At 43.4% G+C, this 25,844-nt stretch overlaps 1 protein-coding gene across 1 annotated transcript; it reads left to right on the top strand.

Moving 5' to 3' along the window:
• The first annotated feature begins 1,792 nt into the window (after window positions 1–1,792).
• Window positions 1,793–25,207, top strand: Rragc (Ras related GTP binding C). The gene is made up of 7 exons (XM_038333844.1): window positions 1,793–2,100; window positions 4,432–4,635; window positions 5,577–5,776; window positions 8,723–8,837; window positions 9,561–9,703; window positions 15,507–15,655; window positions 23,755–25,207. Exons 1-7 carry the CDS (start codon window positions 1,867–1,869, stop codon window positions 23,904–23,906), a joined length of 1,197 nt encoding a protein of 398 aa, XP_038189772.1. The 5' UTR covers window positions 1,793–1,866; the 3' UTR covers window positions 23,907–25,207.
• The last annotated feature ends 637 nt before the right edge of the window (window positions 25,208–25,844 follow it).

The following is a 25,844-nucleotide window of genomic DNA, read 5'->3' as shown; positions in this document are numbered from 1 at the left end:
TACATTTTCCCCCACGACTCCTAAAAAAAAGTCTTTAGCTCAGGCTGTCCAGGAACTTGATGTGTAGAGCAGGCTGGCTTTGAACTAATTGGGGGATTAGTATCTGCCTCTAAAGTGCTAGGGTTTACAGGTGTGTGCCATTGCCATCATACCTGGCTAAGACACCATATCGTATTTATTGGGTATTATAACTAATGCAGAGCTGACGTAAAGTACAGGAGTTGTGTGCATAGGTTCACATGCAAATAAGTCTATACAAGGAACTTGACTGTCCTCCAGTCTGTTCATGGGTTTGGGTTGTCCTGTAAGCAGTCTCCTATAGACAGTGAGGAATGTGTGCATTTTTCTGTTTGGTTTTTCGAGACAGGTTTTCTCTGTGTAGTTTTGGAGCCTGTTCTGGAACTCTGTAGCACAGGCTGGCTTCAAACTCAGATACACCTGCCTCTGCCTTCAGAGTACTGGGATTAAAGGCGTGCACCACTACCACCAGGCGGGTTTGTACTAAGTTCATTCTTCCTGCCTATTAGAGATTGCCTTTAACTTACTAGGATCGGGCATAACCAATGTGCCAGGCCTACATGAGCTTACTTTTTTCTTCACTATCAAGTTAGTCTCTCTGAGTAGGGCATAAGGCTATGTGGTAGAATTTGCCTAGCATACACAAAAGGCCCAGAATTCTATCCCTGGCCCTGCAAACAACACAGCCACCTTGTAAAACCGAGACCCCTACCCCAACTCCACAGGGCTGTACTTTAAGGCTTGTCAAATTCCACTTATGGAGTTCAAAACATGAAAACGCTCATATGGCTTTCTGAAGCATACGTTAACAGGACGCATTTGCTGTCATTGTTCCTAATTCCTCTGGTCTCTAATCACAGGGAAGTCAAAGATGAAGCAGTACTCAGTTGCTGGATGGGACAGTGGAGGAGCACTGCCTAGGTGGGAACAGGGAAGCTAGAGTCTGTTGACTATATAAGACAGCAGGATCCTATCCGCGATCTCCTTGCAGATACGGTGTTTTAGCACGCTTGTATTTGTTTTCCTTATCGGCTCCAGCTACCAGCTAGGGCAAGTTATCACCGGAACTCATAACTGTCTCTGCCTTCTGACTGGCTCCTACTTTATACACTTTTTCACACATCCCCCACCGCATCATCGGTCAGGACCGGCTCACGACCTCCTGTGGACTTTCCTCGCCCAATTCTGGAGCGGTTCAGCTGTGCTCATGGCCTTCTCACATAAAATCTGTACTGAGTCTAGTTACACAGATGTCCAATCTCTGTTAACCTTCAAACAACTCGAGGGCAGGCAGGGGTAATGCGGTTTCAGTTTCGAGTGCCTTCCGGGTGGTACCCAGAACCTGGCAGGCATCCTATAAATACTGGCTGGACAGCTGCAACCGGAGGAGGGGGGGGGGGGCAATGAACTCTTACCCAGACGCACAGAAGCATCTTCCCTGAGGTGCTCTCGGAGCCCGAAAGGAGGCGGGGAGCGGCGAGCAGCGCGGTGCGCGTCGGGCAGGCCGAGGCGGTAGAGGGATGCACTCAGGGCGAAGGCCCGGAGCCCGACAAGAGGCGCGGCCGGGCCGCTCTCCTCGTGACTCCTCCTTCCCCCTCCCCGCATCAGCCGCTGCTAGTCAGGTGATTCCAGGCACGTGATGCACACCACCTACCCTGCTGCTCTGGAGTGGCAACCCACCCAGCCAATAAGGAGCCGGTTCTCGACGGCAGTCCAATCATCCGGTTTGGCGGGCGGGCCCAGCGGCGGCAGCGGCTGCCGGGGGCGGCGGCACCAGCGGCAGCAGGGGGAGGCGGCGGCCTGGCCTGGCCTGGCCTGTCAGGGCGCGGGCGGCGGCGGTCCAGCACCATGTCCCTGCAGTACGGGGCGGAGGAGACGCCCCTGGCCGGCAGTTACGGAGCAGCCGACTCGTTCCCCAAGGACTTCGGCTACGGTGTGGAAGAGGAGGAAGAGGAGGCAGCGGCGGGCGGCGGCGGCGGCGCGGGGGCCAGCGGTGGCTGCGGCCCGGGCGGTGCTGACAGCTCCAAGCCCAGGATCCTACTCATGGGGCTGCGGCGCAGCGGCAAGTCCTCCATCCAGAAGGTGAGCGCCCCGCGCCGGGCCTCCCGCCCTCGGTCTCGCTCCGCCCGCGGCGCTCAGGTGGCGGCCGCCTGGGAGGCCCGAAGAGGGTGGCGGCCTGGCCCTGCGTCCCGGCGCACGGTCCACGCCTGCGAGCGCGGAGCTTGGGCGCCACCCGCCCGGGGTCCCCGACCTGGGCCTCCAACGCCCGACTCCGCGGGCAGAGGGCCGAGCGGGGCAAGGAGGCTGGAGGGTGGAGGCAGGTGCTGGGCACCGCCCTACATCTCCGCCCTCTGGGTCGCAGCCCCTGTGGCGTTGAGGAAACCGACTCGCCCTCTCCGGTTCTCACGTGGAGAACTTGGTGAGCGTGCTCCCCTGCAGCTCCTCACTTAGGGACCCGAGTTTTCAGGGAGTCCCCGCCCAAGCTGCGGGCCGCGGCAACTCCAGAAAGAGTTGTGGCGAAGACATTGGGCAGCGAAGTACCTTCTGTTATTAGTCTGGTGAAGACTTCCGTGACATTTATTTGGGGGGGGGGGGGTCCCATCACTGCACCGACTTTTAGTTCTTGCGGGTGATTGCAGCTACAGGTGACAGTCCCCTGTAACTGGTCACACACAGTGCATTGTTTTCACCTTGGGTCTGTCAAGATCGAGTAGAATGCCTAAGGCGTTTTATTTTCCGTGAACAGGAAAATAGAGGCAGGGTTGATTTTATTTCATCAATCGTTCCCATTACAAACCAAACAGCGAACTTCGGATAAAGCTGCTATCGCTGACACCCAGGCTTTTCCCGTTTCCACTCTGACACAAAGGTTTATCCAAATATTTCTGGTATTTTGTTTGCGGTGTTTTTTTTTTTTTTTTTAAAGTCGTTACCCTAGCTGGGTGGTGGTGGCACGCACGCCTTTAATCCCAGTACTTGAGGCAGAGGCAGGCGGATCTCTGTGAGTTCGAAGCCAGCCTGGTCTACAGCGCTAGTTCCAGCACAGCTAGGGCTGTTACACAGAAAACCCTGTCTCGAAAAAAGTAAATAAAAGTAACTACACATAGTATTTGTTGAACTATTTTATTTACCTTACTTCTTTTGTCAATCTCAAAATTTGGGCTTTTTGGGGGAAGAAGGGTGCGGGCAGTACTTTGTAGGCTTGAACACAGGCCTTACTTTGTAGGTAAGCAAACTGTTACTGCGAATTTTTGTCTCTCTTCTTCCAAGTTAACACTGAGGCAAGTTTGCTATATGTTAGGATTGTATCAGGCAAGCCTTAAAAACTACATCTCCAGCCCTGCTGGTTCCCTCTGTCCCTCTTTCCTTCCAACTTCCTTCTTTTCTTTTTTACATATCTCAGGCTGGTCTTGATTGAATTTCTGGTCCTGAGTCTACCTCCTGAGTGCTGAGAGGTTACAGGTGTGAGCCGTTGTGCAAGGTTTTACCTGGTGCTCTGACCACAGGATCCCCATCTCTGGTTCCCCGCTGTGAAGCTTAACAATTCGCTGTTTTTACCATTTCTTTTCTTGTGTAGCTGCCTCTTCCCTTCTCCCACAGGCCTCCCCACTTCTCATTCTGGACAATTTTGCATTCTGTTCAGATTGGGTTTTTGTCTGTTTGGTGTTTTTCTTTTCTTTTGTTTTGTTTTGTTTTTCTAGACAGGCTTTTTCTGTAGCTTTGGAGTCTGTCCTGGAACTAGCTCAAACTCACGGAGCTCTGCCTCCCAAGTGTTGGGATTAAAGGCTGTCACTGCCCAGCTCATTCTGTTCAGATTGTAAACTCAGTGAGGGCAGGATCCACTCTATTTTTTTTCTTGTTCCTTAGAGGCGGAGGTAAGCATCTGTATTATTTTTGAATGAGTGCTAAGTTTTAAACCTCATCTAGAATAGTTTCATGATCTGAAAGCAGGTGTTGACAAGTTTAAAACAGTAGAGCCTGACGAAATGACATTGTGATTTCAGTACTGGAGGAAGCAAAGAGAATTGAATTTTGAGTCTGGGCTACAGAATAGCTAAGACCCTTTTTCAAAACAAAACTCCCCCATCCCCCCCAGAATAAAAAAAATTACAAATACCCGGAATGAAAAACAAACACATGGGAACAGCGTAAGCAAGAGATGGAGCCACTAGTAGTAACGCAGTTAAGATAGATAATAAAAGAAACCTCATCTTCACAGTGGGTGAGGGAAGCCGACGTAGCTAGCGTCTTCTGTCAGTAGTAGAAGAACATTACCAGTGATTTAGCCTCCAATTATTATTTCTTTGGTTTTTGTTGTTGTTTTAGGTCAAAATTTTACTGTCAATGATATGGATTTTTAATATAAATTCTGTAGTTAAATAGTTGTGAAATCGTTTCTGTTTCTCTTAACAGGTGGTGTTTCATAAGATGTCACCAAATGAGACTCTCTTTTTGGAAAGTACAAACAAGATTTATAAAGATGACATTTCCAATAGCTCCTTTGTGAACTTCCAGATTTGGGATTTTCCTGGACAGATGGACTTCTTTGACCCAACCTTTGACTACGAAATGATCTTCAGGGGGACAGGAGCGTTGATATATGTCATTGATGCCCAGGTAGTTAGGCATGATGTGTGTGCTTCTCTTCTCTGGTGGCAAAAAGATGTAGGAACAGAGGAAATTTGTTTGTTTCCTTTGTCACATGTTTGAAGCTTGTCTCTTCCCAGTAGATCCCCTGACAGTGTAAGACAGTCAGCTACGGAGGGATTTTTGGGAGCAGACCTGTCATTGTACAATTCCAGACTCTCAGGTGCTTAGAAGATGTCATTTACATTTCTTGAGTCCCACTTAATGAGCAGTTACCATTGACTTTGTATGTTTATTGGTTAATAGTAGATGTTGCTGTAGATAGTAGATATTACAGTGGTTACTTCATCCATTGAAGTATCCCATCAGTGGCCACAGGAAGAATATGAGAAATGAGTCCATTATACTTTTCCTGATTTAAGTTGAACTTAATCTAGCAGCACACACTAAGGGCCAACTGCATGGTAGGCAGTCAGATGGGCGGGCTGTGTCCCCACCCTTCAGCTTACCTTTTGTAAGCGGAGTTTAGCATTGTAGGGAATGAAAGCTTTCTGAGCACTGCCAGCTCCGTGGTGCGTGCCTTCTCTTACACCATCTGATTTATGGAGTAGTGTGGGTAGTTACCCTTGACTTGAGGTCAGGGTTTAAGCAGTTTACTTAGAGCCACACACCTGACAAATGGCAGAGCTGGGATTACTTTAACAGTTCTATTGGGAAAAATGTGCATTTTTGCCTTTCCTTCCGTTATAGTTACAGCACTAAAACTTCAGGCATTGACTTAGTATTTGATTTTCTATCTTAAGAAATGGAAGAGCTATTTACTGGTTATATGTCAGCACGTCTGAATATTTATGAGTAATTAGGATAGCCTATTTTCTGTGGTTGGGGAAAGAGGTGGTTTGAGGCTTTCTTAACTTGTTACTTCTGTTTTATAAGATTTCTTGTTAAAAATATTTTGTTCTGACTTTCAGGATGACTACATGGAGGCTTTAACACGACTTCACATTACTGTTTCTAAAGCCTACAAAGTTAACCCAGACATGAATTTTGAGGTTTTTATTCACAAAGTTGATGGTCTGTCTGATGATCACAAAATAGAAACACAGAGGGACATTCATCAAAGGGCCAATGATGACCTTGCAGATGCTGGGCTAGAAAAGCTCCATCTTAGGTAACAACATGCGTGTTTGATATGAGAGCCCTGTAAATGTATTCCCATCTCTGTCATTACGCACACCAGCTTTCTGGGACTGGTGGACCCTTCCCCAATTCTGTAACCATTTTGATCTCTTCTTTGTTGAATTCCAAGCTGTTTTGTAAGCTTTGTGTTACTGAGAGATTACTTTCCCCCTTTTCATTTTCCTGGTGGTTGAAGTCATGTGAAGTATTTCCATTGGTGCTTTTGCAAACTCATCTCGAGGGACTGGAATCAGGCTCTTTCCTCATGGTGCGAGTCTGCCTTGGGACTTCTCCCCCTCTTGGTTTCTTCACCTTTTAACCCCAGTTGGCTTTGTGCAAGAAATCTTTTATAATTTTTGTGAAAGTTGAGTTTGGGTCTTGTCAGTGTCTCAGTAGGAAGAGCCCAAGTGTGGACTGATTCTGGTGTGTCTTAGCTTTTTAGACAGCTGTGGTTCTTAGTCTGAGTTAGGTAAGTTGTCTTCTGCGCTTACATAGTGCTGCTACTGAGTTTGAAGGACTGCTGCTTTGCAGTTAAATATCAAGAACTTACCCTAAAGAACACAAACTAATATGGATTGATGGTTATGTATTTTGTGTATTTGTATTCTAAAAGTGTATGAGGAATGTTATTGTCTATCTTTTGTGATAATGGGAAGAAATGAGTATTTACAGTACACGGGAGGATGTCCACTTAATCATAAAAACAGCTTAAAGGGGAAGACAAGAAGAGTGGCAAGTGTAGTTTCCTTAGCCCTGCTCTATTATAAAAACTTCCTCCTGTATGCAGCCAGTTGTCCTATTCCTACAGTATCTGGGCCTTAGGCTGTAGAATATTTCAGGTAGTTCCAAGGAAACATTGCAGGGAAAATCTCATTGACCCTCTTAGATTAAAATTTTAAAATACTTCTAGGTAATTTATGCTTAAAAAGAATAAAGTCGAGTCTTTATCAGAGTTGGGCATGGTGTTGTACCTTTGTAATCCCAGCACTTGGGAAACAGAGGCAGGATGATTGTGCAAACTTGAAGTCATCCAACCAAGGCTACTTAGTAAGATCTTGATTGAAAGGCAAAAGTAAATACATGTTTATAAGAGAAAGTAGAAGTGCCATCCCATAAAATCTTAGGGATCTGGTAATATAGTTTTTTTATTTTATTTTATTTTATTTTTTGCCAGAACTTAAAGCCTGCTTCCTTATACTGGTAAGGAACCAATGTTATTCTCTCTGCTCCTTGTCAACTCCTGTCAAGCTCTCCAGGACATTTCATGTTTTCCCCTGTACTTAGAAGGCACTGCAATAAGCCTAGCCTCAGCAGAATTTTGCACCGGACTTTTACTGTTTATGTGTGTTGGAAATTGAACCGAGGACCTTGTGCATAATTTCTGCAAGCATTTCGCCCTTGAGCTTCTGCAGCACATCCCAAACCTCTCTTTAGTACCAGCAGTTATATGGGTGAGGTACAGCTTGCTTTTCCATTTCTAGGAACTCAGCTTCTGAACATGCTCTGTGCCTTGCAGGTTCTGTGAGTCCCCAACCATCTCCAGTCCTCACAGGTCCTGATGACTCTAACCTTTCTCAAGTTTTTGCCTAAAGGAAACACTGAACTATCCCTTCTTTGCTAGTGTCAGGAGTCACGTAGCCTTACCTGCTACCTCTAGAGTAGAGCCCCTTCTTGATTAAGTTCTTATTTTACTTCCTTGAAATTTTCTTTACGCCATCTGTAAAGTACAAACACAGTTCCTCATTTCTGATGTGGTAATGTTTATATAAAATAGATCATGAATGCAATTAAATGAAAAAAAAGTCCTTAATGGGAAAAAAAAAAAACCAAGTGGAATTGTCCATAGTGTTTAAGGACAAATTTGTGTTTTATTAAATCTACATGTGATTTCTTCACTGTAATCCTTCTAGAGTCCAACTCCTACTCTTTATAGTTCTCGATCTTCCTTAGACTAATTACCTAATCCTGAGGACCAGTGTAGTCATGCAGTCAGGAGAGAGCAGGTGTTTCAGGGTGTTATGGCTGCAGACTGATTTGTTTACTCAGCAAATCCTGAACACTATTCAGGCAATGGGCTTGCAACTGTGAGAGATGATAGCTGCTTTTTTCCTGGGGCTTACGATTGAAAGGATACATCTCGTAAGAAATGTATGGTGGAGTTTTAAGTACTTACCAGTGCTGTGAAGAACAAATAATCGCAGAAGGGTAGCAGGAACAGGTTTACTATGTATGTAGGCTGGTAGTGGGAGGAGAGGAAATAACAGGATTTAATTATATAGTCCTGGAACTCTGTTTAGTAGACCAGGCTGGCCTCAAACTCAGAGATCCATCTGCCTTTTCCCAAGGCTGGGATTACAGACTTATACCACCATGGCTGACAGGAAAGAACTTCTTGAGGTGATGTTTTAGTTGAAATGTGAATTGTATTATTTAATAAATACCACATAACTCTGCTGGGTGTGGTGACAAAGGACTGTAATCCCAGCTTTACTCGGGGATGTGGAAGATTAGAAATTCAGGGTCATCCTTAGCTATATAGTGAGTTTGAGGCCAGCCTGGGTTCCTGCTACTCTGTCTAAAATAAATAAAAAAATAAATACATAAAAACAAATGACCCTGTCTCTATCTTGAATTTTAGTCTTGGCTTTTGTCTCAGTTTTGTGTTTGTGAAGTAAGCTTTTAAGGGGTGGTTTGCAAAGCGTGTGTGATCCTCTGGGTTTCTCTTTTGATGAGCCTTCTTGGGTGCTCCCTCAGTTGCCCTCTGTGTAATGTAGTCAAGGGGGTGTTTGGCACGGCCAGGTTGGGAAATGGTCTTAAGTATCAGAAATGATCGGGGTAGTAGACAGGGTACATTTGAGCATTAAGAAACTGAAATTTAAGGCATTATGACAGTAATTATTGAACTTATGAAGTAACCATCTGGTGTTGAATTTTTCAGCTTTTATTTGACTAGCATCTATGACCATTCAATATTTGAAGCCTTCAGTAAGGTGGTACAGAAACTCATTCCACAACTGCCAACTTTGGAAAACCTATTAAATATCTTTATATCAGTAAGTGAACTATTTACTTTTGGTATGATTTTTCAATTCTGTCGTTATTAAATGTGTTTGCATTTAATTCTCCACAAAAATAGCACTTGAAATAAAGATCAGTGACTCAGCATGTAGGACAGGATAAATAATAGCATAAAGTATAGCTTCACTTGTTCTTGTGTGGTGGTGGTGTGGTGGTGGTTGGTGATTGTTTGCTTGTTTGTTTGTTTTTTTTTTTTTTGTCTTTTAGGTAAAGTTCCCTGTACTTTCTTAATTGTAAGCATCTTCATGAAGGTTGGGATGTAGTTTTGTGGTAGGGCACTGCTTAGTATATAAAAAGCCATAGGAGCAGTTTCTAACACCACATGCACACAAAAGTAATAATAATAATGAATCCTTGCTGGATGTGGTGCTGTACACCTGTATTTCCAAAACACAAGACACAGAAGCAGGATGACGAGATACGTGCTTTGTAAGGCTCTGTTTAGGGTCTCCCAACCAAGCATCATTTGTTTCTGGTGTTTAATTGTATTCTTAAAGGTGATATGAAGGGTTCAGGTGGAGTTCATTAGTAGAGCATTTATTGAACCCTGCATTCATTATCCCAGAACCATTAAAAAAACATGGGGGATATTACTTTTAAAATTAAGAATATTTTTTCAGTAATTTAAGGCTTTTGAAAAATTGCAAATTGTGATTCCTAAAAGAAACTGAACACTTATCCAATTTTGTTTTCCCAAGAATTCAGGTATTGAAAAAGCTTTTCTCTTTGATGTTGTCAGCAAAATCTACATTGCAACCGACAGCTCTCCTGTGGACATGCAGTCTTACGAGCTCTGCTGTGACATGATTGATGTTGTGATTGATGTGTCTTGTATATATGGGTGAGTGCTCTACACCTTCCTGCAAGATTCCCAGATGGGCGGGGCCTCACCTGATTCTTACCTCTGGCTTACACTGAATGAAATGTGGAGGCAGAGGCAAGCAGATCTCTGTGAGTTTGAGGCCAGCCTGGTCTACAGAGTGAATTCCAGGCTAGCCAGGGCTACAAAGTGAGAGCTACATCTCTAACTGTCCCCAGGATGTCTGAACAGCCAGGTGAGAATCTCAGCCCTGGGAGGATCAGAAGTCGAAGGTAGCCCTATCTAACCAAATAACAGTAAATAAAACACACTAAAATGGTTTGAATAAATGCTGTTTTCTAATTTAAACTCAGGTTTCATGGAATGAGGGACTTTTGGGGTTTGTTTGTTTGTTTGTTTGTTTGAGATGGTTTTAATATGTAGCCCTGACTGGCCTATAACTCACTATGTAGACCAGACTGACCTCACAGAGATCCTCTGACCTCTGCTTTCTGAGTGGTGGAACTGAAGGCACATAGCACCACACCTGGTAAAATGGAGCATTCTTAATCTTAACAGTGTCTTTAAAAAAAAAAAAAAATCAGAATTTTAGCTGGGCATGGTGATGCACATCTTTAACCCCAGCACTCAGGAGGCAGGGGCAGTTGGATCTCTGAATTTGAGTGAGTTCTAGGACAGCCAGAGCTACTTAATTAATGAGACAGACCCTGTTTCAAACAGATAAGCAGGAAAAAAAATCAGAACTTTAGTTGTTAGAAGGACTTGAAGGACTTGTACATAAAATATCTGATGTATGCATGAGATTTCTGAAATAAGTCTCTTACCATGCGGACATTCCCTAGACTCTATGTAGAAATTTGTAAAACACCAAAGCCCAATGATTTTGTGAGTGGCCTTCTTTCCTCTATTGGTCGTTGACGTCGGAATGCCCAGGGCACTTTCGGCATGTGTGCTTTCTGCTGCGCCTGCCCATCCTGTCTGTGTGCCTGTTTTGTCAGCACCTTCCTTCAGCTGCCTGTGAACAGAATGCCTTGCCTAGTCTGCTTCTATCTAGTCTCACTGACTCTATGCTATCCCTTGTACTATTGTCTGTAATAAAACTGAGGTGGTCTGTTACTCAGTAAACTTTCGTGTTTTCCATTCTTAAAAATAGATGATCAGAGCATATTGCTTTACAAAAAAGAAAACTAGTCAAAAATTTAAAAGCCAGTTTACATTTTTCTAAAATTTATTTATTTATTTTGTGTGTGCATCTTCCATGGTGCTCAATGTGAAGGTCAGACGGCAACTTTCAAGAGTGGGTTCTCACCTTCTGCCTGTTGAGACGGTCTGCCACTGCTTGCTTGCTTTCTTTCTTTCTTTCTTTCTTCCTTCCTTTCTTTCTTTCTTTCTTTCTTTCTTTCTTTCTTTCTTTCTTTCTTTCTTTCTCTCGTTTTGTTTTTTTCGAGACAGGGTTTCTCTGTGGCTTTGGAGCCTGTCCTGGCACTCGCTCTATAGACCAGGCTGGCCTCGAACTCACAGAGATCCACCTGCCTCTGTCTCCTGAGTACTGGGATTAAAGGCGTGCGCCACCACCACCCGGCACTCACTGGTTTCTTATGTGCAGTGTACTCCAGGCTCAATTGGCCCTCGTGTGCTGAACTTCCTGTCTCCACCTTTCCATCTCATCAGCAGCTGTGATGTCAGGCTTTTACAAGCTGAGACAGCTCTGGCCCTGTCATCTGTTTTTTTTTTTTTGGGGGGGGGGGAGGTTGTTTGTTTTTGTTTGTTTTTTCAAGTCAGGGTTTCTCTGTGGAGCCTATCCTGGAACTGGAACTCGCTCCTGTAGAGCAGATTGTCACCTGGGTTTTTTGTGCTTTTTTTTTTTTTTTTTAAACAGAACAAAACAAAAAACTACTATCAGTTTTCATATTTTAAATCTCTCATTTGCAAACTATGTCAGTACAAATAAATATGAGGGAAGGTTTGAAGTGTGCAGTGTGCATCTCCTGTAAGCGTGTAAGTGGGATACCGGATACTGCTGGGTCATAGGAAGAGGTGTATGTGTTGACACTTGGCATTTGTTCTTCTAAGGGTATCTGCCCCAGTCTTTTCATTGAGAATTTTAGCACTAGTCAGGTTTCCTTTTCTCTCCTCTCAGCTGAATCCCTTTAGGTTGTGTTGCTTCTAAATCTCCTTTCTCTTGTCTGGGACCTTCCTGCTTCTGTTTAGACATATTTTGACTAAAATTTGAGTAAGCATACTTGCTTTAAAGGGTTTTTGTTGTTGTGTTGGTGGTGGTGGTTTTGTTTTGTTTGTTTGTTTTTTTGGAGTCAGGGTCTCAAGTAGCCCAGACTAGCCTCAAACTTGATATATTTAGTTTAGGGTGACCTTGGACTTCTGATCCTCTTGTCTCCACCTCCCAAGTGCTAGGATTACAGGTGTCCATCAGCACACACATCTGCTCTTCTGTGGTGCTGGGAATTGAAGTCAGCTACATCTCTAATTCAGGCGCCTCAAAATCTTACATAGAGAGTTTGACCACAAACAGAAACAAACAAAAAAACCCTGTAAGTTTTAAGTCTACTTTTTAAGGTCATTAGCATATTTTACTTTTTAATTTTATTAATCATCAAAATCTGTCTAATCTTGGCATAAATAGCTGTCTAGATGTCTCTCTTGTTCTCTCTGCCCCTATAGCCTTGCATTTGCTAAGCAAGTAAGTGCTTACAAATCTGTGTCCCCAGTCAGGGATGTACTTGTAACATTTTTTTTAATTAAAAAAAAAATTATTTGTGGGGCTGGAGAGATGGCTCAGTGGTTAAGAGCATTGCCTGCTCTTCCAAAGGTCCTGAGTTCAATTCCCAGCAACCATATGGTGGCTCACAACCATCTGTAATGAGGTCTGGTGCCCTCTTCTGGCTAACTGTATACATAATAAATAAATAAATATTTAAAAAAATTACGTGTGTGTGTGTGTGTGTGTGTGTGTGTGTGTGTGTGTGTTGTGACAACTTTGGAGTCACTTTTTTTCTTTTACCTTAATGTGGGTTCTGGGTATTGAACTCAGGGCTTCAAGTTTCCATGACATAACTTTCTCATGTGTGTGACTTGGAATCATGTGGCTCAACACCAGAAACTGCAACTGCTGGCTGTGAGTCCAGCCACAGATGTCCATGCATGTCTGAATTGGCTTGTCAGCTGGTGCCTGCTCTCACTTCCTGTGTGGCACAGAATAGGATCTCCTTGACCTCTGTATCAGCTGACAGCACAGAGCGTTTCCTCTTCTTCCATCAGGAGGAAGCAGTTTCCTTTTATACTGTGCTCTAAAGCATATGGGTCAGACTTCCCTACTGCTTGGGACTGAAAACCTTAAGTTTGAGTCCAGACCTTGCCAGACATATTTTTACTTTTTATGAACTAGAGTTTTATGACTTTAAAATTTGTATTTAGATTGCTATGTTTTGCCCCACCCCCATGTTAAGTGGTTAAATAAAGCAGCAGTAACAGTTTGTCTCTGGGCTGTGGGAATCAAATTAATGTATGAAAAGGCGAGCTGTAAGATTTAGAACAATTTGAAAAATAAGTCTTCCTTCATGAGAACAATACATGAGATGGTAAGTGCAAGAGAAAACAGGACGGAAGCCTTGTTTCCTTCCAGATACCTGTTGATAGCATTTCCTTTGTATATTTCCTTCACTTTTTTCCTTTTTTTTTAAACAATTTTTTTTAGATTACTTTTTTTCTGTCTTTGAAACAGTCTCACTCTAGGCCAGGCTGGCCTTGAATTTCTCATCCTCTTCCCTAGACTCTTGAGTGCTGGGCCTTTCATCCCTCCTTTGGAAGGCAAACATACTTCTTTTAAAATGTGTTTTGTTTATTATGAGTATGCGTCTGTGTGCCTGCATGAGTTTATGTGCACCATGTATGTGTGTGTCCTTGGAGACCAGAGGGCACCTCAGATTGCTGAAACTGGAACGGCAGGATTCTGAGCTGTCTGATGTGTGATGGGAACCAAACCTGGGTCCTTTAGAAGAGAAGTGAGTACTTTTAACTAGTGGGCCATCTTTCCAGCCCCCAAAGAGGCAGTTTTGACGACTTTCAGCTCTGAGCAGGCACAGGTGCATGCATGCTACAGTGCCATGTGTGCCACGGAGGACAAGTGGCAGGAGTCATTCCTGTGTTTCTATTTGTGGCTCGAATTCCACTTGTCAGGCTTGGCACCAAACTTCTTTACCTGATAAGTTACCTCACCAGCCCTCAAACTCCATCTAAAAGTTCTTGATTTTTAACATAATTCCTACCTCTCTCTGTCTGGGACTGGTCTTCTATAGACTTTATGAATTTTCTTGAATTTTTATTTTTGGGGTGGGGAGGATTGAGAAAAAACAAAAGATGTCTGAGAGAAGGTGTGATTGGATTGACCTGTAGAATATATCCTACAGTAACTGGCTGACCTCCCATTATCTTACACCAGCTTGAGGGACGTGAGAGAGAAGGCCCTCAGCTGCGTCTGCAGAGCACAATCTGGGCAGGCAGTGGCCTGGCCGGTGTGATTTTGGAAATGTCTGTGGTTCAGAGCTACATCATTGTCCCCTTTGTTTCCAAATGCTTGATGATAGTAATGCAGAGGGACATGCACAGCTTGATGATAGTAATGCAGAGGGACATGCACAGCTTGATGATAGTAATGCAGAGGGACATGCACGGCTTGATGATAGTAATGCAGAGGGACATGCACGGCTTGATGATAGTAATGCAGAGGGACATGCACGGCTTGATGATAGTAATGCAGAGGGACATGCACGGCTTGATGATAGTAATGCAGAGGGACATGCACGGCTTGATGATAGTAATGCAGAGGGACATGCACGGCTTGATGATAGTAATGCAGAGGGACATGCACGGCTTGATGATAGTAATGCAGAGGGACATGCACGGCTTGATGATAGTAATGCAGAGGGACATGCACGGCTTGATGATAGTAATGCAGAGGGACATGCACGGCTTGATGATAGTAATGCAGAGGGACATGCACGGCTTGATGATAGTAATGCAGAGGGACATGCACGGCTTGATGATAGTAATGCAGAGGGACATGCACGGCTTGATGATAGTAATGCAGAGGGACATGCACGGCTTGATGATAGTAATGCAGAGGGACATGCACGGCTTGATGATAGTAATGCAGAGGGACATGCACGGCTTGATGATAGTAATGCAGAGGGACATGCACGGCTTGATGATAGTAATGCAGAGGGACATGCATGGCTTGATGATAGTAATGCAGAGGGACATGCACGGCTTGATGATAGTAATGCAGAGGGACATGCACGGCTTGATGATAGTAATGCAGAGGGACATGCACGGCTTGATGATAGTAATGCAGAGGGACATGCACGGCTTGATGAGAGTAATGCAGAGGGACATGCACGGCTTGATGATAGTAATGCAGAGGGACATGCACGGCTTGATGATAGTAATGCAGAGGGACATGCACGGCTTGATGATAGTAATGCAGAGGGACATGCACGGCTTGATGAGTAATGCAGAGGGACATGCACGGCTTGATGATAGTAATGCAGAGGGACATGCACAGCTTGATGATAGTAATGCAGAGGGACATGCACAGCTTGATGATAGTAATGCAGAGGGACATGCACAGCTTTGCTGTTAGCAGAAGCTCCTGGGTTGTATTAGGAATCTCACCCTAAAGTGATGGCGGCCCCCGTAAAGGCAGTATTGTTCCTTCTCAAAAGACGTATAGGAGGGGGTGGAAGGGTTTGCTCCTGTACAAAATGCCTAGTTGGAAACTTGTAATAAATGGTGCTTTCTTTTAAAATAGATTGAAGGAAGATGGAAGTGGAAGTGCCTATGACAAAGAATCGATGGCCATTATCAAGCTGAATAATACAACTGTCCTTTATTTAAAGGAAGTCACTAAATTTTTGGCACTGGTTTGCATTCTTAGGGAAGAAAGCTTTGAACGAAAAGGTAAAGTTTTTTTCAAGATTTTTAAAAAGTTGTTTGTATTTATTATTCATTGTTTAAATTTTTTCCTTTTTAATTTTTTTTACTCTGTGTGTATGTGTGTGTCTAGGTATGCATGTACATGTGCATGTCTATGTACCACATACATGCAGTGCTGGTGGAGGCCAGAAAAAAGCACTGGCTCCCCTCGAACTGGAGTTGCAGGGTGTAGGGTTTTGTGAACTATCATTAAAAAGAAAAAAGGTCTGTGGTAGCACACACCTTCAGTTAGAGCACTCAGGAGGCAGAGGCAGGGGAGTCTTTGTGAGTTCCAGGACAGCCAGAGCTGTTGCACAGAAAAACCCTGTCTTAGAAAACAAAACAAAACAAAACAAAAAGACATTATTTTATATTATTTTATATGTTTGTATGTATGCCTGAGTATATGTATGTGTACCACAGGGATGCAGGAACCCGAGGTGGGCAAAAGAAGCCATTGGAGCCCCTGGAATGCCGGAGCTATAGGTGGTTTTGAGGCTCCGTTGGGTGCTGATAATTAAAATTTGGTTAAATTTGGGTCCTGTACAAGAGCAGCAAGCACTTTTAACTGTTGAACCGTTTCTCTAGCCCCCAAAGAGTTGCTTGTTTCTCTTTTTAAATTTTTATTATTTTATGTATGTATTTTGCTTGAATGTATGAACTACTTGTATGCAGTACCCACAGAAGCCAGAAGCAGGCGTCAGATGCCCTGGAACTGGAATTACAGATGGTGGTAGCCACCATGTGTGTACTAGAAATCAAATCCTGGTCCTCTGGGAAAACAGCCAGAGCTCTTAACCTCTGAGCCATCTCCAGTTTAAGGAGCTGTTCTTTTGCTGTTGTTTTGTTTTTGAGGCAGGATCTCTATGATGGTACTCTGGCTGTTCTTGAACTTGTTATATAGACCAGGCCAACCTTGAACTCACAGAAACCCACCTGCCTACTAAATGCTAGTGTTAAAAGCATAGGCCAAAACACCCCGCTAAAAAGCTGTAGTTACAATTTTTGTTATGATTTCTCAGGTTTTTGAAAGTAGTTTTATGCCATAATACTAATTACTATCATACAAGTCAACTTAAATACTTCCATGCCTTCTGTCTATATATTGCTGTAGCATGAGTAATAAAAACCCAGAGTCAGACTTTGGGGTTCAACTTGAAGGTCAGAAAAGCAAAAACAGCCAGCCACTGGCTCTTACCACTACCTTGACCTCAGTCCGAAAATGGCAATCCTGCCTCCAGGAATCTCAGAATGAGACTGTGTCTGAGAGTTGTTTCCTCCCGTCTTACTCTCTAGGGCTAGGATTAAAGGTGTGCACCACTACTGCCCAGTTTCTGTGGCAAACTAGTGTGGCTACTGGGATTAAAGGTGTGTGTCACCACTGCCCGGTTTCTAAGGCTGACCAGTGGGGCTGTTTTACTCTCTGATCTTCAGACAAGCTTTATTTATTAAAATAAAAATGAAATATCACTCACTATACATAGCCCAGACATTCTCTTTGCTTTTAATCTTATTCTTTAAATTAAGGTTTGATCCCATCCTCTCTTCCTCCATGTACTTGTGTTAGCTGTTCTTGCCTGTGGTTTGTTTTCCATCTGAATCAGTCCTCAGCTATCTCCTCTTGTTTCATCGATGGCCTTTCTTCTTCTGCAGCCTCCTCAGTCTTCTGGAGCATGTGGCTGTCAGTCCTTCCTTGAGCAATCACGACTCTCTTCTCTGGATCATCTTGTGTATTTTTTCTGTCTCCTAATCCCTTTTGGCTGGTTTTCTCTGTCCTTATCCCATGTTCTTCAGAGTCAAATCTTTCTGCTTGCATCTGTCTCTTCAGATCAGCTCCTTCAGTAGATGGCTGGAGAGTTTGTTCTCTCCTACCGTGGGCTCCAGGGATTGAACTTAGGTTGTTAGGCTTAAATGGGGAAGTGCTTTTGACCATTAAGCTGGCTCTCCAGCCCTAGTTCATGGCTTGGGTTAGTCAGTTTGTGACTGAAAACTTACACCTGCAACTTTTTTGTTGTAGAACTGTGTGTGGACCCATTAGTGAAGCATGTCCACTTCAGTATCTGCTAGTGTTCTGGCTGTTGTGTCTTTGATGAAGACCCCCCATCTTCTTTTCCCTTCTGATGCTTTTGACATACCTTATGCCATTTTTATCATGTTTAAACTTCAGTTTCTTAGGTTAGGTGATTGGTGTTTTTAAGATTCCTTTGTAGATTGGTCCATAGATGGGGTTTCACGGTTCCTTTTTCATTCTTCTGCATTTCACACATTGAGTTTTCATCAATTATTTCTTTTTTTTCTTTTGGCTTTTTCAAGACAGTTTCTCTGTGTAGCCTCTGTGTAGTAAGTCTTGGAACTTACTTTGTAGACCAGGCTGGCTTCGAACTCACAGAGTTCTGCCTCTGCCTCCTGAATGCTAGAATTCCAGGACAGCTAGAGCTGTTACATAGAGAAACCCTGTCTCAAAAAACAAACACATAAAAAATCTCATTATTCTTCTGCCTGATCCTTAAAAGAAATACTCATATATAAATTTTTCCCATATTAAACAAATTATGTGTATTTACTTTTTACATTAAGAACCAATGTGGAGTCTGGAGAGGTAGTTGAGTGGTTAAGATCATGTCCTGCTCTTTCAGATGACCCTAGCAGCCAGACAGGGTAGCTCACAACCACCTGTAACTGTAGCTCCAGGATCTGATGCCTCCTGGCCTATATGGGCACTGCATTCAAGTGCATGAATCCACATACACATAGGCACATAGCTAAGAAAAGAGCTGGCATGACATTCACTTGTAGTCTTCTGTATATTTTTCTTGATCTAGATTTCTTTTTTGGTGCTGTGTATTTTATTTTTCCTATGCATAATTTATTCTCTGTTTCGTACCTACCTATAAGCAATATTGTGCAAATGATGCTGAATTGAAGTTAGTTTTTGCAACATCTGTTTTTCTCCTTGTTCAAGGTTATTTTTGAGAGTTTCTACTGTTGCATATTGAAGTTTGTTTTTGTTGCTAGACATTTAGATTTTGTTTTGTTTTGGAGACAGGGTTTCTTTGTGTAGTCCTGGAACTCACTTTAGACTCACCTGCCTCTGCCTTCCAAGTACTGGGATAACAAGCATGCACCACCACTGTCCAGTTCCCATTTTGATTATTTTAAAGGTACAACTAATTTGTGACAAATACCCATGAGTAAGCCATATATGATGGCTCATCTCGTTAGTTCCAGCCTTGGAAAGCAGAAGCAAGAGGGTTGTTGTACGCCTGAGGCCCGCTAGGTGTCTTAAGGTCTCTGTGCTGTGATCAACACCATGACCATAAACAGCTTTGGGAAGAAAGGGTTTGTTTCAGCTCACAGTTCCAATCACAGTCCATCACTGAGGGAAGTTAGTGCAGGAACTTAAAACAGGGCAGGAGCTAATGGCAGAAGCCATTGAAGGATGCTGCTTACTGGCTTGCTTTGCATGATATGGTCAGTATGCTTTCATATAGAACCCAGGACTACCAGCCCCCAAAGGCTGGGCCCTCAATCATCAGTCAAGAAAGTGTTGTACATACTTTCCTACAGGCAACTCCTCAGACCGCATTTTCTTCATAAGATCCCTTCTTTCCAGATGACTTGCTTGTGTCTCATGTCAAGTTGACATGAAACATGCATGCTCTTCATTTATAGTACATGAGACCATGCCCAAGGCTATTGGCTGAAGGAGCTCCCCACAGCACCTCCCCTTTTGTCTAAATAAGAGAGTTATAAGCCTACGACAAAACCATATACAATAAGAACAAATATCAAGTATTGTCCAGGGAAAAGAAGAGGCAAAAACATATATAAAAATTATAATTGCAGGGGGCTGGAGAGATGGCTCAGAGGTTAAGAGCATTGCCTGCTCTTCCAAAGGTCCTGAGTTCAATTCCCAGCAACCACATGGTGGCTTACAACCATCTGTAACAGGGTCTGGTGCCCTCTTCTGGCCTGCTGGCATACACACAGACAGAATATTGTATACATAATAAATAAATAAATAAATAAATAAATAAATAAATAAATAAATAAATGCAGCCAGCATGAACAATACCAAACAAGAAACGTACCCTAAATATTTTAGTAGTTACCCTATATTTTATTCTAAGGAGTTTGTCTTTTATTAAAAACGTCTTGACTAAGTCATGAGAGGAAAAGTAACTATGACTTATCTAATCTTCAATCCCATCAAAGACCTGAGAAGGGAAATAAATAATATTACCTGAGTAAACAGGGGGTGCAATCATGCAATTTCCAAAAGGTACAAGAAATGACAGAGACAACCGGCTACCTGGGCAATAATTCAAAGTCCCATATGTAACATTGGGACAACCAACTTTGACCAAGGCCTAGAGTATCTAATAGACCATTTTCAGAGGCAGAAAAATTTGAAAAACTGTTTATTCTGTCTTGGCAAGGTTTGACAGTCTTTTTGCTTGTATTCTGCTTGTCCAATCTGGACACTGTGCATTTTGTTAGTGGTCGAGGGAGGGACAGTTCTTTGCCCAAAGGCCAGTTTTGCCAAGAAGAAAACAAGGTCCTGGGGCTGGAGAGATGGCTCAGTGGTTAAGAGCATTGCCTATTTTTCCAAAGATCCTGTGTTCAATTCCTAGCAACCACATGGTGGCTCACAACCATCTGTAATGAGGTCTGATGCCATCTTCTGACCTGTAGGCATACATGCAGACAGAATATTGTATACATAAAAAAAAAATCTAAAAAAAGCGAAAACAAGGTCCAAGTAGAGTGCCTTCGGTGCCCAACATTTTCTTGGGAATAGATTGGTGCTGCCAGGAGCAAACGTGTCTCATGTCAACAGAACCCTAAGTTATTTAAATGCCATATTCTACAGTTATTTGAAGTGTTTGAAGATTGTCTACCTATGTAGAATACAATCTCTATGCATTTAAAGAACTTGATTAGTCTAACTATAAGTATGACAAACCTGGATGACTATTGGCCTGTAATTCTTAATACCTATATAGCTTAAAGGCTAAGACTTCATATTAGAATATTAAACAATCTTTAAACAAATGTGCAGCAAATGAGGACAGTGACCTCAAAATCTAAACAATATATAGTATTTTGATCAGAGGTAGAAATGTATCATGCAATATGATAAATATATCCTAAAATTGTATCACTATGCCAAATATCTTAAGCAGAGGTAGAAACATGCATCATAAGATAGGCAGAATAACTTTGCACAGGTGCACAAATGTTATTAACAGAAATAGGAACATATTCAATATAACAAATATAATTTGAATTTGTATCCATATACAAGAATCTATACCAATGTAAATTGTCTATAAATAATAGCTCACAAGTGATCTCACTATTATTCCCTATTATTATTATCGGTCTGAGTAAGCTCACAGTAATCTACCTATTATCCCATCCCATCCATTCCTTTTTTTCTTTTTTTCAAGAGAGATCCTTGAGCCTACTTCATTTCCACACCCAACCCAATACCAGTTATAACCAACTCCTAATAATATCCCTAGCCCTCAGGACAAACTTTGTTGGGAGAGGGTACATTGTTTTCTAGAATTACTTCCAGCTCTCATGAAGGTGATGTTATTACCACGTTAGGCGCCATTTTGTAAGCAGAGACTACTTGTTTGTTTCCCAGCCGCCCAGACCTGAATAATCACTCAGAAACTGTATTAATTACAACATGGTTTGGCCAATTACCCAGGCATATTTCTAACTAACTCTTACATCTGAAATTAACTCATTTCTATTAATCTATGTATCACCACGAGACTGGCCTACTGGTAAGGTTCTTGTGGGTGTCTTTCTCTTTTAGCAACTACAGGGCATCTCTTTTGACACCTCTTACTCTCTATATATCTCTTCCAGCCTGGCTCTGTCATAGACCAAATCAGCTTTATTCGTTAACCAATAAAAGCAACACATATACAGAAGGACATCCCATTTCAGCTGAGAATGTAACTCCATTGTTAGAGTGTTTCTGTAGCATGTAGGGTTCACAGTCCCTAGTCCACATGAACTGGGTATGGTGGTACACACCTATAATCCCAGCACTTGAGAGATGGAGATAGGATCAGGAGTTTAAGTCATCCTTGTCTACTTAATGGATTTGAGGCCAGCCTGTGCTGCATGAGAGACTGCTCAAAAAATGAACAAACAGCAGTAACAGCAACAAACCCCAAACCAAAGCCAATGTCCATGACCAGATTTGCTTTGTACCACGTCATCTGTTTCTAGGGTGTGTATGCAGGCACAGAACATGTAGACACATTGACAAAGGGCTCTCCCAAATTACTTCTCCATTTTTACCCTCGCAGCAGTCAATGTGATGGTGTCTCATCATGTTGTCTCCTTGATAAGGCTTGATACTGTTGGACTTCCATGTTCTCAGTCTGTAGGTGTGAAGTGGTGTCTCTTGTGTAAATATTTAATTGCCAATTAACTTTTCATAGCAAGCACCTTTTCATAGACAATCAGCTTTCTTTGGTACTTGTTTTTGTTTTTAGAAATTTTTTACATTTGTTGATGTGTATGTGTGCACATGTACAAAAGTGAGAGGACTTACTGAAATCTAGCCAGTATATCCAAAGTTCAGCCCCATCTATGAAGTTTTCACTGCCAGCTTTGCCCTGCCTGCATTTAGCTCTTCCTTCTGTGGACTTTAGCTGGCAGATTGTTTTGATTTGTTGTGTTTTGGCTTTCTGCCCCAGCTAGCATATGCTCGAAAGTGTGGACCTGATGCTGCTGCTTTTGACACGTTACATCCTCTGTCATGCTGTCAATAGTGTTCAGTGACTTATCCAGTCTGCTATAAATTACTGAAAGGTCACATGATGTTTAGGTAGGCCGCAGAGTGCTTTTTGGTGTTTGATATGGACAAGTGCAGGTGGGTGGTCTTGCTACGCCAGTGGGTGTATATTGGTGTTCTATGAATTGAAGAGCTTGCTGTTCAGTTTGGGCATTTCAGAATTTCAAGCCAAGTGCTTGATGTAGCTCGGGAGGCTGAGAAATGGAGTGTTTCAAGCTCAATATGAGCTGCTCGTTCAGAATTGGGGTTCTACATGTAAAAAAAAGGGGGGGGAGTGTTGACCTGCCTTTCTGTCACAGGAGAAACCTTTGTTCCCCCAAAGCCTCAAGTGGATGTTCAGTTTCTAAAACAAATGGAGAGGAAGTTTCCCCTCCTGAAGCGGGTGCAGGCTGCTGGTCCTGATGAGCTGCACTCCTGCTGCCTCCTGCTTCCTGCATCCCTCACTTCAGGTTTCATCAACGCATTCACCTTCCCACTTGATTATTTCTTATTTCATTTCATTTTATTTGGTTTTTAGAGACAGGGTTTTCTCTGTGTAACAGCTCTGGCTATCTAGGAACAAGTTGGCCTCCAACTCACAGAGATCTGCCTGCCTCTGCTCCTTCCAAGTGCTCAGATTAAAGGTATGTATGGTCTTGAGCAAACTTTGGTGTGAACCTGTGTTTAGTTCTTTAGGGCATATGCCTAGAAGTAGACATGCTGATTCTAAACTGCAGTATTTTCTATTAGCTGTTTGTTGGTTGGTTGGTTGGTTGGTTGGTTTTTCTTTAAAATTTTGTATTGTTTTGTGGGGGATGTTGCAACCATCTGTCACACCCAGGGTATTTCTGGTAGTGCTCAACCACATCACATCCATGACGTCCCCCCAGTTCTGTGCACTCCACACTTCACGTACCACTTCAGAACACCCTTTCTAGCCCGGAACACAGCAGCTCGATCTGCCTGCCTCTGCCTCCCAAGTGCTGGGATCAAAGGTGTGCGCCACCACCACCCGGCTGTCTTCTTACTCCAAAATATTTGATTAACCTAAATGTAGTCAGGAAAGGACAAATAGCAAACTAATTTTAAAAGGTGTGTCACCACCGCAGGGCCCCTCTTGATTTGTTATATTACCGGTCCTCCTTGTCCACTCCTGCTTTAAATTCAACACTGTCAGCAGTTGAGTTCTTAGTTTATCATATTGCAATGTACAGAGTTTCAGAAAGTGGAGAGCTTCACAGTTGACATTAAACAAACAGGCTTTTTTGCTCTCTCGCAGGTTTGATAGACTACAACTTCCACTGTTTCCGAAAAGCTATCCATGAGGTGTTTGAGGTGGGAGTGACGTCTCACAGGAGCTGCAGTCACCAGACCAGTGCCCCGAGCCTGAAAGCATTGGCACACAATGGCACGCCGCGGAATGCCATCTAGTCTGAATCTCAGTGATCAAGGCCCAGTGCCAGCCCACTCCTCCCTCCAGGGTCGGATTCCATGTGCTACAGGACACAGGAGCTGCTGCCTATGGGAGTCTAGAGACGGTGGTGGAGTTTCTCGTTTAGACGAAAGGCCTTCAGCCTGTGCACCTGAAACTACTATCTCTTTAAAATACAGCACAAAAGAATTACAGAGACCTCAGAACTCAGTGTGTCTTTCTCCTTTTTGGGTCCAACCTTAAATAGTTGGAATAATTTGGACCTGGAGATGATACCAGTTATCCATCTTTACCAGTGAATGTTGCTGTCAGTTCCAGCCTAAAACTATAGGAAAACCGAGTTTTGTATGCTTCCCTTAGGCTCTCACTTGAGTAGTGTCTAAAGACCTTGCTTTGCTTACGTTCTAACACTGCCTCTCAGAGCTCAGGTCTCACTGTACCTCGCAGCCTGTGGAAATGCGTTAACTTACTGCCTTGGAAGATGCTGCAAAGGGTGTTTCTGTATTTGTCCTGAAGGAGAAGAGAGGAGGTGTCTGTGCAGCGTCGGGGAGAGCCAGGCTCAACAAGGGCTGCATCAGTTCCCTGATGTGTTGAGGAAAAACTGAAACAAGAGGATGTCCACACCCGTGTTTGGTGGCAGACGGATGTGCTCTCTTCGTTTGGTCGGGGTCATGCACAGCGTAACAAAGGGAATTTAGAACAGAAGGGTTTTCCCCACAGTCCCCACAGAGAGGGGCAAACTCATTATGTCACTGAAGTGTGCTTAACTCACTTTTCTTTAATTTTGATGCCCTGCCGTTTATTCTGTGCTATGTAGGCTCTTTAAGAATTGTTTTTGATGCAGGTGGCCCTGAGGCTTGGGTGGGCTGTCCACTGTGGCTTGGAGGAAGCATGCAGTGGGCAGTGTGTATGACTCTACATCCCTGTCTCCAGAGTCCTGACACCAAGTGTCAGCTGAGGGACATTCCTTTGCCTGGAATATGAATTCATAATTCTTTCTCCTGTTCATGGCTGATACCCCGCCCATTGATTAGACTTCCACATTGTCTTTGCTGCAGACGCCCAGTAGTCACAGTCCAGAACCGCTGGGCCACGCAAGCGCATCAGTGCCGCTGCTGAGTGACGCTCAGGTCTGTACCCAGGCAGTGAGACTGGAAGCGCTTCCTGCAGGTGGCTGACTGTTGAGTATTTACATGGACCATGGTGATATCCAAAGGAAAAATGCTTTTATATTTATAGATTATTTCATTGAACTATATGTAAAATGGATATCAATAAATGTATTTACTCCAAAAAAAAAGTTTTCCTTGTGTGAAGTGTGAGAGTGCTTAGTGGTCAGACACGATGGCTCTCATTCTCTATCAGCTCCTGTCCTTTCCTGCCATGCACGGTCACCATTCCTTCTGTTTGAGCGCTTCGGGCTCAGTCTTGATGTCCTTTCCGTGACTCATTTCTGCTGTGGGGTAGGAGGTGTAGGTTCGGGTGAGAACGGGTTTGGATTTGGGACTTTATGTCACCAGTCCCACTGGTGGTGGGGAGTGTCCAGAACCTGGCATGGCTTGTGCATTGCGTGCAAGCTGAGGTAAGGAGACTGAGGTAGAGCAGGAGTAGAAGACCAGGTGAGATGGCTCAGCTGGGGAAGGTGCTTGCCACCAAGCCTGGTTGCCTGAATTTAGTCCCTAGGACCCACATGGTGGAAGGCAGGAGCACACTCATGCGAGTTGTCTTTTGACCTCCACACATACACTGTAGCTCATGTGTGCCTTTACCCCCTGACAAACACAAGAGAACCCCTAAAATAATGGTACCAAGTCTCCTAGGTACTCTTTGACTGGGATGTCACTATTTACATAAAAGCATAGTTAGGTGAGCCTAAGCCGATTGAAGAAATACTCCTTAACCAGAAGAAAGTATTGTTTGAAGAATATTTAATTTCA

The sequence above is a fragment of the Arvicola amphibius genome, chromosome 6 (genome assembly GCF_903992535.2).
Source record: "Arvicola amphibius chromosome 6, mArvAmp1.2, whole genome shotgun sequence".
NCBI classification, from domain to species: domain Eukaryota; kingdom Metazoa; phylum Chordata; class Mammalia; order Rodentia; family Cricetidae; genus Arvicola; species Arvicola amphibius.
This window is presented reverse-complemented; position numbering and strand designations above follow the sequence as displayed.

What these genes read in the sequence shown, in the direction of transcription:
- Rragc (XM_038333844.1), top strand. Translation starts at nt 1,867, where the DNA reads ATGTCCCTGCAGTACGGGGCGGAGGAGACGCCCCTGGCCGGCAGTTAC. An exon ending in GCAAGTCCTCCATCCAGAAG is followed by an intron (nt 2,101 to 4,431) that starts GTGAGCGCCCCG and finishes TTCTCTTAACAG; the next exon opens with GTGGTGTTTCATAAGATGTC. An exon ending in AGAAAGCTTTGAACGAAAAG is followed by an intron (nt 15,656 to 23,754) that starts GTAAAGTTTTTT and finishes GCTCTCTCGCAG; the next exon opens with GTTTGATAGACTACAACTTC.